The 12,339-nt window shown below is 44.0% G+C and overlaps 1 protein-coding gene across 8 annotated transcripts in view; it reads left to right on the top strand.

The window, feature by feature from the left end:
• Positions 1 to 12,339, top strand: part of VPS13B (vacuolar protein sorting 13 homolog B) — a 399,672-nt gene that overhangs the window by 181,263 nt on the left and 206,070 nt on the right. For 6 of the 8 annotated variants that reach the window (XR_014566943.1, XR_014566944.1, XM_083749735.1 and 3 more), the window contains exon 21: positions 10,364 to 10,508. Coding sequence is in view for 6 of the 8 variants with exons in the window: in XM_083749735.1 (XP_083605861.1) it covers positions 10,364 to 10,508 (145 nt within the window). In the remaining 2 variants the exon portion in view is untranslated. The remainder of the gene's footprint in view (positions 1 to 10,363; positions 10,509 to 12,339) is intronic. The other 2 variants (XM_083749737.1, XM_083749739.1) reach the window with 1 other exon arrangement.

The following is a 12,339-nucleotide window of genomic DNA, read 5'->3' as shown; positions in this document are numbered from 1 at the left end:
TTAAAATTATGGTATAAGCTTGGGGAGGGGGCCAAAGTCCACTTTATCATGTGCAGTAGGCTTGGTAATCCGTGAAAGTTCATGGAATAAAACATTTTCTAACCTCTAACATGCTGCTTCACTATTTCATTTCCACTGTAAGCCATGGTTAGTTGGCTGCCCCTTTGACTGAAAGCATACAAGAGTAATGCTCCCAGCACTGCAAAATGAGCCAGTGACAGAGAGGAACATTAAATTCAGTTCCCAGATCCTCTGGTGTGGCTCTTTGTTAAAGTTATGAGGACAAGGAGGCACTTGCCAATAGGCTTATTGAGAAAGAAAATGTGTAGGCAATATTCTACCCAATCAAAATGCTGTCTAAGTGGTTTAACAATTAGCACCACTGATTCCTCCTCTTCTCAAACCACATCTTCCTCTCTCAGAGGAGACAGCATTAGGAAGTATAAGTCCCAGAAATAAATGCCACGAACATGTACAGAATTCACTAGCATCACCAGTGAGGAACCTCTGCTGCTATGTAATAAGATGATTCCACAACAGGTATCCTTTGCATAAACACAGGAATGCAGAACCTCAGAACTTGTCTCAAACCTAAACACACATGGACAAAACCTGTAGTTCCAGTTACCCACAAATGTTAAAAATTGCAACACACACAGAATCCACCCACCATTTCTTCTCCATATCCTTCTCCCCCTGTCACAAAATATTTGCAAAGTATAAAGTTAAAAGTTGATAATATTGAAAGATATTTGCACACCTCACCATTGTTTTCTTCCTAACAAATACTAACGAAAAGCTAGCTGCTCTAAACTAGCAACCACACCCTTCGCCATGCTAGCTAAAACGAATGTGCTTTGAGGTCTGGACATTGCCCTAGGGCAGCCACGAGCATGCTTGGACTGCCCTTCAAGGTAGCCCTCCTAGGCTAATACTGAGACTGCTAGTTAGCCTCATAACAACAGATATATAGTGTGACTGACTTTCAGACCATCCAGTCACATGGTTTCCTGTTTAGAGACACAGGGGAGGGACCTGTGTGCCCTCTCTGTACCTTTACAGAGAACTGATTGGCTAGAGAGAACTGTAGATTGACAGAAATGCTTGCAGAGCTTCTCCACGTCCAAACAGAAGTATAAAATGTGTCTGGGACAGGAAAGAGTGTGTGACATTGACATTTTGTGGGGGATTTTTTTTTAATTGCTTGACATTTTCCTTGGGAGGGCTGTACCATAGTGGGCCTGCCTCCACTGAATGTTTTTGATATTGCTTTTGTTATATAATTAATAACATCAATTTTTCTAACATACTCCTTTATCAATCCAGTTGGTTACTTTTGTACCTTTACATGCTGATTGCAGCATCTGGGCTTGATGAGGCATGTGGCCCTCACCTGTTCTGTACCTCCTCCAGCTGAGGAATCACACACCTCCTCCCACAGCTAGCGAGCCTCACCTGGCCAGCTAGAGAGCTGGGCCATGGACCTTTGCCTGCCTTAGCCAACTAAAGCACCCCTCCTGCTGTTCCCTATGCCTCAGAGCCTGCCGTGTTCATGGGGACAGGGGCCCCTCTGGTGATGGGTCCTGCTACTCTGGTTTCTGTGAATTGACCCCCATTGCCTTGCCATCCTCCATCACCCTGTGAGTACTTCCTTCCCCATCCCCAGCAGTATGTTGTAGTCCCAGCTGCACCCCTCGTGGGATCCTCTTCCTCCTTCCCATCATCCTGCCAATTCATGGCAGGTATTGGTGTTGAAAAGAAATAATAATCACTTTAAATGCCGTTGCTGAGGTATAAAGAAGCTTTTTTTAAAAAAAATGAAGGAGACCATCAATAGTATTGCGTTAATTTTATACCATGTGTTGAACCACGAGGTAGGAAAATACTATTTTTATTCATACCAGCCTTCAAGGAGCTCAGAATGGCAAATTTGTCTTCTATCCGAAGTACCAGCAAGGCCCAGACTTCATTAATTCCCTTTAAACATCCTTAGACTGGTCTCTGATCTGCTATGTGTAATATACAATCTGTATGCCAGACACTTAACTAACTAACTAACTAACTAACTAACTAACTAACTAACTAACTAATTAACATACATATGGCACATGTTTCCTCCAAGGAGCTCAAGGTGGCACACGTCTCTCCCCTATGCATTTCCCCCTCTCAAAACAACTTTTTGAGACAGATAAGGCCAGAGATGGTAGCAGGCCCAAGTTCAGCAAATAGCCTTCACAGCTGTGTTGAGATTTGAAATTTGGACCTCCTAGTCCTGCGGTGACACTCTAGCCACCACACCAGCTTTCTCAGCATATGTATTTTTTAGCACAAATAAATAGTTTATTGATCTATAGCTGGATACTTTAATTTAGGACTTAAAATAGTTAACATTCATTCAGGGGAAATGTCAAATTGAGTACCCCTGATAAAGCTCACTTTTGAGGGTCAGTCTACTTTTTGCTACATTTTAGTTAATGTTTTCCAAAAAAAAACACATGTGGGTTTGGCCGCATTAATCCCATTGACTTCAACAAATAGAAAGCCTCTTCCCCAGCTTTGAAAATATACCCCGTAATGCTTGCTCTGTGGCTTTAGATATTTTCCACAGTGATGCATTAAAAGGTTAGGTAAAAGCCATGTAATTATTGTGCATTCTATACAATCTTGTGACTGTTCAAGAGGGGGGGGGAAGCATATGTCCACATGTGTTCTCCTCTAACCATCTGGTCTACATCAAGACAATATCTGCATTAAAAATAACTGTAGTGTTCTATATTTGTCAGCCTTCCTTGAAATACAATTTTCTAGTGGAGATCAATTTAGACACAAAATTAAGACACGTGTGCATTGCGTGAAGGGGAATTGTGAGTGGAATGAGGCTGCAGGGCTGTGCAGCATTAGGTGTAAATGTCTGTTAGAGAAAGGCTTTCCTTTGCAAATGTCTGTGCCTGATACGTTGCTGTCAGAAACAGAGTCAGACACACCTCATTACCTTGGGGCAGACCAGAGTTCTCCACTCACATCCCTTTGTTTGTGTGATTCCTCTTCATGCAGCATACAGTGTAGTGAAACGTCCTGTAGATACTTTCAACTACCATAACACTTTTGTTTGCACAAAGAAATGAGAACAGTGAGAGTTAATAGTTTATAGACATGGAAGGTTTATTTGTTTGTATGAGGACCAGTTATAAATCATCTCCATACTGTTGGTGATTCCGCGGTTCTCAACAAGAGATGACTCTTGCTGTTCTTTATTAAGCTTTGTCTTAGGGTCATCCAGAGAGGAGGAGGAGGCTTCATGACACAAAAAAAGGTCATTCAGGTCCCACTTTTCTGTGTGTGCAATTGGCACACAAACACTCAACCACTCTGCGTGTACTTAATCTGGACAACAGTGTTGAAGGACTATGGCCCACTTCAGATGTTAGGTACTCCACTTAACAAACCATACTAGGTAATAGTTTCAGTCTCTTGTCTGAGAGCCAACAATGGTTACATTGGTTCAGACATATTGTAAACCATACATGTGAGTGAGACCCAGGATGTGAGTTCTATAGAAGAGGGATCTGTGCCAAAAATGTGTCAGACATTTGACCTACTTCCCCTTAAGACAATTCCAGTGCTACACAACTGTTCTCCTATCCCTGGGAATTGGTAATAATGGTGGACTTGCCCCCTTGGCTCCAACTTGGGGCACCAAATAAATATGTAAAAATATGCAATTTCATTCTGAAATAAATGCTAATTTGTGCTCTGGTGGATGTTGTATAAAGGATACGTGCAGAATCAAAACAGAAAACGTGAAAAGCTGTTCTTATAATAAATATGCTATTGGATATTTTGCCGCTTCTTTATTGCTGTTTACTTTGCTATTAATTAGGTGAGTCACCTAGTTCAGTGTTTCCCAACCGGTGTTCCGCGGCACACTAGTGTGCCGCGAGACTTTGCCTGGTGTGCCGTGGGAGGGAGGCGGGCTCCATGTGCTTAGAGCAACAGGCTGCCGCCCCAAGCCTCGCGCGCCCGACGGGAGCTCCTGCTGGGTGCGCAAGGCTTGCAGACACTCGCCCGAAGCACGGGCAGCCCTCCGTAGGGCTCCCTGTGCTTCGGGCAACAGGCTGCCGCCCCAAGCCTTGCGCGCCTGGCAGGAGCTCCTGCCGGGCGCGCAAGGCTTGCAGACACTCGCCCGAAGCACGGGGAGCCCTCCGTAGGGCTCCCTGTGCTTCGGGCAACAGGCTGCCGCCCCAAGCCTTGCGCGCCTGGCAGGAGCTCCTGCCGGGCGCGCAAGGCTTGCAGACACTCGCCCGAAGCACGGGGAGCCCTCCGTAGGGCTCCCTGTGCTTTGGGCAACAGGCTGCCGCCCCAAGCCTTGCCGCCTGGCAGGAGCTCCTGCCGGGCGCGCAGGGTTGCAGACACTCGCCCGAAGCACGGGGAGCCCTCCGTAGGGCTCCCTGTGCTTCGGGCAACAGGCTGCCGCCCCAAGCCTTGCGCGCCTGGCAGGAGCTCCTGCCGGGCGCGCAGGGTTGCAGACACTCGCCCGAAGCACAGGGAGCCCTCCGTAGGGCTCCCTGTGCTTCGGGCAACAGGCTGCCGCCCCAAGCCTTGCCGCCTGGCAGGAGCTCCTGCCGGGCGCGCAGGGTTGCAGACACTCGCCCGAAGCACGGGGAGCCCTCCGTAGGGCTCCCTGTGCTTCGGGCAACAGGCTGCCGCCCCAAGCCTTGCGCGCCTGGCAGGACCTCCTGCCGGGCGCGCAGGGTTGCAGACACTCGCCCGAAGCACAGGGAGCCCTCCGTAGGGCTCCCTGTGCTTCGGGCAACAAGCTGCCGCCCCAAGCCTTGCGCGCCTGGCAGGAGCTCCTGCCGGGCGCGCAGGGTTGCAGACACTCGCCCGAAGCACAGGGAGCCCTCCGTAGGGCTCCCTGTGCTTCGGGCAACAAGCTGCCGCCCCAAGCCTTGCGCGCCTGGCAGGAGCTCCTGCCGGGCGCGCAGGGTTGCAGACACTCGCCCGAAGCACGGGCAGCCCTCCGTAGGGCTCCCTGTGCTTCGGGCAACAGGCTGCCGCCCCAAGCCTTGCGCGCCTGGCAGGAGCTCCTGCCGGGCGCGCAAGGCTTGCAGACACTCGCCCGAAGCACGGGGAGCCCTCCGTAGGGCTCCCTGTGCTTCGGGCAACAGGCTGCCGCCCCAAGCCTTGCCGCCTGGCAGGAGCTCCTGCCGGGCGCGCAGGGTTGCAGACACTCGCCCGAAGCACGGGGAGCCCTCCGTAGGGCTCCCTGTGCTTCGGGCAACAAGCTGCCGCCCCAAGCCTTGCGCGCCTGGCAGGAGCTCCTGCCGGGCGCGCAGGGTTGCAGACACTCGCCGGAAGCACGGGGAGCCCTCCGTAGGGCTCCCTGTGCTTCGGGCAACAGGCTGCCGCCCCAAGCGGCATATAGTCAATATAGGCACAGAGTTAATTTTTTAAACATTTTCTAATGGTGGTGTGCCTCGAGATTTTTTTCATGAAACAAGTGTGCCTTTGCCCAAAAAAGGTTGGGAAACACTGACCTAGTTATATTCTCTCTCTCCCCCCTCCCTCCCATTTATATTCCAACTTCCTTCTATAGAACTCAGAGTGGTATAAATAGGATTTCTTTTTGGTCTCCCATTCAGGCATTGACCAAACCAGTCCTGCTTAGCATTAACAAAGTTGCTGTATCATGTGTCTTCAGATCATGTCCATTATGGTGGCTGAGTCTAGATTTTAATGTAAAAAACCCGTAAATTGCCTTTGAAGAAAATGCAGCATCAGTAACTGCAGCTTGATAGTTGGCACGCATCCATTTCTTTGTATACCAGGAAATGGCTGTGACTTTATATTGAAAAGTATAAGGTTCTATTTTTATTGTTGTGTGACTCTCTTTTATTGCCATCATGTCAGTTCCAAAGCGGTAATGTAATAAAGGTAACAGGGTATTATTCTATGTAAGTAGAACTGTTTTTGAAATGTGGAGCTATTCATTATATTTTGCTCAGTTGTAGTAGCCTCCAGTAGAAAAGTGTTTTCAATAATGATGTTGAATAAGTAAGCTGAAATCTCACTTCTTTCATTGCTTTTGTTTTTATTCAGTTCATTTTGGATTTCCGAAATAGTGCACTAGTCTTTGTTATTTTAACTCATTTGCGACTACTCATTCTACATTCATATTTTATGGCTTTGTTTTTCATCTGTTAATTTTTGCCTGCTGTAATTGTTACCTCTGTTTTATATACATTATAAAATGAAAGAATATTAAAAAATACAAAAAAAATAATGCACTAATAAAACACACTGCATTGTTCAGGAGCCTAATTCAATTCTCTTTCTGGAGAACAAAATAGCATAAATCCGTCATCACAACCCTTTCTGAGCCATGAAATTAGTTTTTTTTTTCATGTGGGTCATACATCCTTAGCATTCCAGAGATGAGAATTTGAAATTTTTAATACTTCATACACGGTGCCATGGCACAGATGTTTTCAGAGCCCTAAAAATAACTGAGCACTTCTTTTAAATGATGCATTCTTTCAGAAAGCTCATGTGGCTTATTGAAGCAGAATGTTGTGACTGAGTCAGTCCAAAGTGCACATGCCAGATCTTCCTGTGTCCTCTGGCTTTTCCTTTCCTTTTGCTTCACAGCTCCTGTTGTTGAACTCACAGAACCTACTTTCCAAACTTGGGAGACTTTTAAAAACCATTTGTGGTGTGGTGTGGTGAGGAGAGCTGCTGAAGAAAACGAACGCATGCAAAAACCATTGCATGCTTCCTCTCTTTTTCACGTTGTGTTATTGGCTTCCCAGAATAGCAGTCTAATATGTTTGTGTTTTAATGTGGATTTAGATTTTGTTTTTATGTGCCTTTGCCCCCCCCCCCCCATTTCAATGCTGATCCTAAAGTTTCTGCATGGAACTAAGTCAGGGACAGCCTACCCATGAAGCAGGGTGAATCAGCTGCCTCAGGCAAGGCCCATGTGGGTCCCACCCCTAGCCTGCTGCCTCCACCACGGGCGGTGAAGTGGCACCGGCACCAGCACTGATTTCTGGAGAGAACTTGCCAAAATATTGCAAGATCTCACAGAACGCGAGAGATCATGTAAGATCTCACTGGTGGCGCTTCTCTGTGGTTTGTGCTGTTGGCAGAGGAGGGGGCAGAGGTGGCTAGGCGGCAGAGTAGGAACAGTAAGGTAAAGGTAAAGGGACCCCTGACCATTAGGTCCAGTCGTGGCCGACTCTGGGGTTGCGGCGCTCATCTCACTTTATTGGCCGAGGGAGCCGGCGTACAGCTTCCGGGTTGTGTGGCCAGCAGGACTAAGCCGCTTCTGGTGAACCAGAGCAGCGCACGGAAATGCCGTTTACCTTCCCGATGGAGCGGTACCTATTTCTCTACTTGCACTTTGACGTGCTTTCAAACTGCTAGGTTGGCAGGAGCAGGGACTGAGCAACAGGAGCTCACCCCGTCGCGGGGATTCGAACCGCCAACCTTCTGATCGGCAAGTCCTAGGCTCTGTGGTTTAGACCACAGCACCACCCGCGTCCCTGTAGGAACAGTACTTTGCAGCAAAATGGGATGTGCCATCCCATAAGTAAATGTCATTTATTCCACCTGATCTTGCTCTATTCACATTATTGTGGCAAAATTACTAATTTTCTTCTTTACAGTAAAGAGACATATAAAAGCAGGTAGACTAAAAAGACTCAACTATTTCTCAGTTTTGAAAAACAGGGAATTGTCGCTGAAGCAACTGCTAGGCAACTGTTGGTATAGTGTGTATTTTGTTCAAAGGACACTAGCAGCCTCATACTTGGTGTTGCTAGGGGATTCTAAGAAACAAAAAAAAAAGTTTTGAAATCAGATTGGCCTGCCATGTTGATGTGAAAGATGGATCCTGATGTAGTTCACTTGATCCAGTGAAGTAGATCAGGATCTACCTTGGGTGTTTGTCTGGCAGTTTTATGTGATGCAACTTACCAAAGAGGTGACAAGATTTAAACAGTAACTTAAAATTTAAAATGAAACCCTATTGATCATATCAGTGAATTGAGATGTTGTTAATTTTGTAAGACATTTCTGGTATCACTTAAATGTATATCAATACAGTTGAGTATCTTCATATGTTTATCAATTATTGTCAGATACTGTACATCATTTTCAAAATTAGCAGGAACTTTGGTGTGGATCTTTTTATTTGCCACATGCAAATTGCCATATTACCTCCTCATAATGCAAAACAATTCTGACTGAATGTATTTTCTCAATATTAAGCAGTTTTCTAGAGATAGTTGACATAATTAGCATAGTTATATTTGAATAATTGAAATCTTTAATTCTCATAAATACATTCCAGTTGCTTAGTTTTCTGTTAACTGGTGAGTGTTTTCTTCTTCTAACGTTAAGGTGGCTGTGCAGAAGTGATAGAGATAACAAATCAATGTTGTATCACTTGCATAAGAATCCTTCTCATGTTCTCCAGCTGCGGTGCAGTTGTCATTTGCTATTTTTTCCAACTGCAATTTCCTTGCTGGTTTGTGGCTAAAACCCAACATCTTGATCATTTTCCACCCAGTTTAAGATTGATCTTTCATTTACTTTATAGTTACAGCCAGTAGTGCCAAAAAGCTGGCAAAATTGTATTGGGTGTCATCAGCTTCAGCTTCAAGCCTGAGTGCAGTGAGCAAAGATGAAACAGCTGTTTCATTGTCCAGATCAGCACCCAGTACATGGCCATAATTTTTTCCATCTTTCTCTGGCTGTGATCATTTTTATTTCTCCCTCATTTCAAATAGCATAGTGTACAATATTTACCCTTCTCTACTGTTATACCAAACTGACTATATTTTCAAGTCGTATTTTTGCATCAAACTAGTTGTACTGTCTCCGGCTTTTGTTTTGCCAGGATTTCACCTTTATTTTATATTTGACATAGTAGCATCTTGGCAACAGTATGGTCAGTAGTAGAGAAAAGAGGAGGGAAATGCCTTGTTTCGTACTTTTTTTTTAAAGAGGACAGGTGTATGGGTTTTGTTTTTTTTAGAATTGTAACTCAGAATTAAAATGACATGTAGCAATCCTGTTTTCTGTATATTGGCATCCAATCATAGAATTAGGAGCTAGACTTCAGGTGTCACTGCAATCCTCTAGTCTTAGTATGAAGAACTGGCTGCATACATAACTGCCCAAGAGGAGAGCTCCTGTTATGGGTCAGGAAATGGTTAAGCAGTGGGAAGCAGGCAGTAGGAATAAACTGACATCTTTCCAAACAGAGTTATGTACATCGTTGAGTTTGCCAAGGATCGCTATTGGGAACTCTGCTTTTTAACTTCTTCACAAATGATCTAGAGTTAGGGGTAAGAATGAGGTGGCCAGGTTTGCTGATGATACTAAATTGTTCAGGGTCATTAAAACAAAAAGAGATCGTGAAAAGCTCTAAAAGGACTTCTCCAAACTAAGAGAATGAGTGGTAAAATGGCAAGTGCAGTTCAATGTAAACAAATGTAAAGTGATGTGTGTTGGGTCAAAAAATAATAATCTTAATTTCACATTTATGCTAGTGAGGTTTGAAGCGGCAGTGAAGGAGAGCTTGGGATCATAGCAAGTATCTTGAGGAAGATGTTGATCCTGTGTTTGGCAGCTGTGAAAAAGGAAAATTTTGTGCTAGGGATTATTAGTAAAGTTTTTCTTCCTCTCTCATAATGTTAGAACATCCAATGAATATGAATGCTGGAAGATTCAGGACAGATAAAAGAAAGTATGGGAAAGTTAGACTGTGGGACTTGCTCAGATAGCTGCCATCTTGAAAGGCTGTACAAGTGCATTAGATAAACACATGGATAAACACTGTTTATCTGGGAGCCTGTAGGCTTACACATTTGCACTAAGCCATGGTTTGTCTTAGCATGATGTGCAAACCAGGTTTCTGACTCCCATAGCTGTAACTCTGCTCTACGATATGAGGATAATAATCCTGAAGGATTTGCTTTGGGACAATTCTTAGACTGGCATCCAAAACAACTGCAGGGCCACCAAAACTGTTGACAGTGACTAACATTACAATGATGTGTAATGTTAGGGTTCTTTCAGTGGAAACTTGGTAAAAGCTTGTTTTCTGTAATTGTTAGGAAGAACAAACAGAGTGGAATTGTATACAATAATGTGACTATTAAAGCTTTTCATCATTCCATTTTCACAATTTGCTTTGGCATTCTATATGCTTTAGTTATTAAGTCAAAGCTTTTCCCTAGGAACTTATGGTGATAAAAGTACTGCTTTTAGTGCCCTTCCTGTGATATGAAGTATCTTTTCCTATGAACTGCTCATAGTTTCTGAGTAAGTCACTGTACTTTTCTTCTTTTTCTAGCAGTCTGGATCTGTTTCTCTGGGGACACCAGTGACTAGGAAAAAAGAGGATGAGGTATCAGTTGGAAGTACGCCTTTGGCTAAACAGCAATCAAATCAGGCCTCTGAATATGCCAGCAGCCCTGTCAAAACAAAAACTGTAACAGGTATGTTTTGTTTTCAGTTAAATCAACCCATTCTCCAGGAACTTATTCCCCCCTTGACATGTGTACATTCCTGCAGGGTCAGGTGTATGTATTGGAACACATTTCTGCAGTTAATGTAGGAAGCTTCATATACAATTTCTTCAGTTTTAATTGATATATTTTCAGTTCAGTTCTACAATGTTAGATCACATTTTCTAACTTTAATCCCAAATTATTTTTATAGTGTTGTTGTTGTTTAGTCGTGTCCGACTCTTCGTGACCCCATGGACCAGAGCACGCCAGGCACTCCTGTCTTCCACTGCCTCCCGCAGTTTGGTCAGGCTCATGTTTGTAGCTTCGAGAACACCGTCCAGCCATCTTGTCCTCTGTCGTCCCCTTCTCCTTGTGCCCTCAATCTTTCCCAACATCAGGGTCTTTTTATAGTACTTTTTTATAGTACTTCATTTTAATACATTATTGGGTCAGCTCAAGTTTGCTGGCCTCTCCAAAAAGATAGCTGTTCAGGGAATGCTTTAGTGAACATAGTGTATCTTAATTTTTTCAATGCTGCTGTATAAACAAGACACAATGTGGTATAATGGCAAAGAGTGCTGTGTTTGGTTGCAGGAAACTTGAGTTGAAATTCACACTTTGCACTAAGGCTTGCAAGATGGGTTTGTTTTTTTTGCAAGTGTAGATGGAGATAACATATTGTAAATAATAGGTCACCTGGTACATAATGCAGGAGGGTTATTATATTGCATGCCATGCTTTTGGGCTTCTTGGAGGCTCCTCTGGAAAATGGGATGCTGGACTAGATAGACCTTTGGTCTGAAGCAACAGGGCTGCTTTATTTCTTTTCCATTTCCATTTACATTAACATCCCTTGCAGTGGAGGCTTCTCTGTTGGATGAAGTGTAGCATAGACTGCCTGAGATTCTGAGCCACCCCAAACTCCAAAGCCATAGTCCAGTCTTTCTCCTGTCTCCCACAATCATTATTAATGCATTTTCTACTGATTTAGAGGCTTCCTATATACTGTTGCCCATCTCCTCTGCTTCGTCAATCAAAACAATCACCACCAGCAGGTTCCATCCCTTCCCTAGCAGCTCTCTCCCACAGAAATGACTTCAGTAGGGCAGTTGATTCTTTTGATGCTACTTAAGGCGTGGTCAGTGACTTAATTTCTCTTTATTTCTCAAGAACAGTCTCAGGGAACCAAAGTGTTGATGGCTGCATTAGTGGAAGGGAGTGCCCTGGGTTTTATGCCTTGCTGCTGTACTTTAGCACAGCTGAGGGTTTGGCCACTCATCTCTTTTAATTCAGCTATGAAGAGAAAAGACCACAACAAGTGTCTTTAATTTGCTGTCTCATCTTTTGAGGAAAAACTGTATCTTAAATCAACCCTAGAGATGGATGGAATCAGTTTCAAATTATTTAATGAAATTAATATTTGCTCATGAAGAAGGAAACTTTTCTTGGTGGGACTGATACATTTTTAAAACGTTTCCGTTATAATAACATACTTTCATTTACCAGCTCAACTTAAATCTGTTTCTTTTTCTGTTAATTGAATCTTTAGTTTTATTGTAAAATAATTCTGTGGAACTGAAACTTGCAATTAATGAACAGCATATGGTAGATTTTATTCTCTTAGGAGATTGTTTGGTTTGATAGCTGTTAGGCTTTATTGTAATTTTTTGGACTGTTTGCATTTGTTGATTTAAAAGTCTGCTGCTACCTATCAAATCTTAAAATTAAGATAGCAAAGATTTTTGGAGCCCATTTTTATGCATGCTAACTTGAAAGCCCCAGTGAGTTCAATGGGGAAATATTCCCAAGTGAGTGGGCA

The sequence above is a fragment of the Podarcis gaigeae genome (genome assembly GCF_964106915.1).
Source record: "Podarcis gaigeae genome assembly, chromosome: 7".
NCBI classification, from domain to species: domain Eukaryota; kingdom Metazoa; phylum Chordata; class Lepidosauria; order Squamata; family Lacertidae; genus Podarcis; species Podarcis gaigeae.
This window is presented reverse-complemented; position numbering and strand designations above follow the sequence as displayed.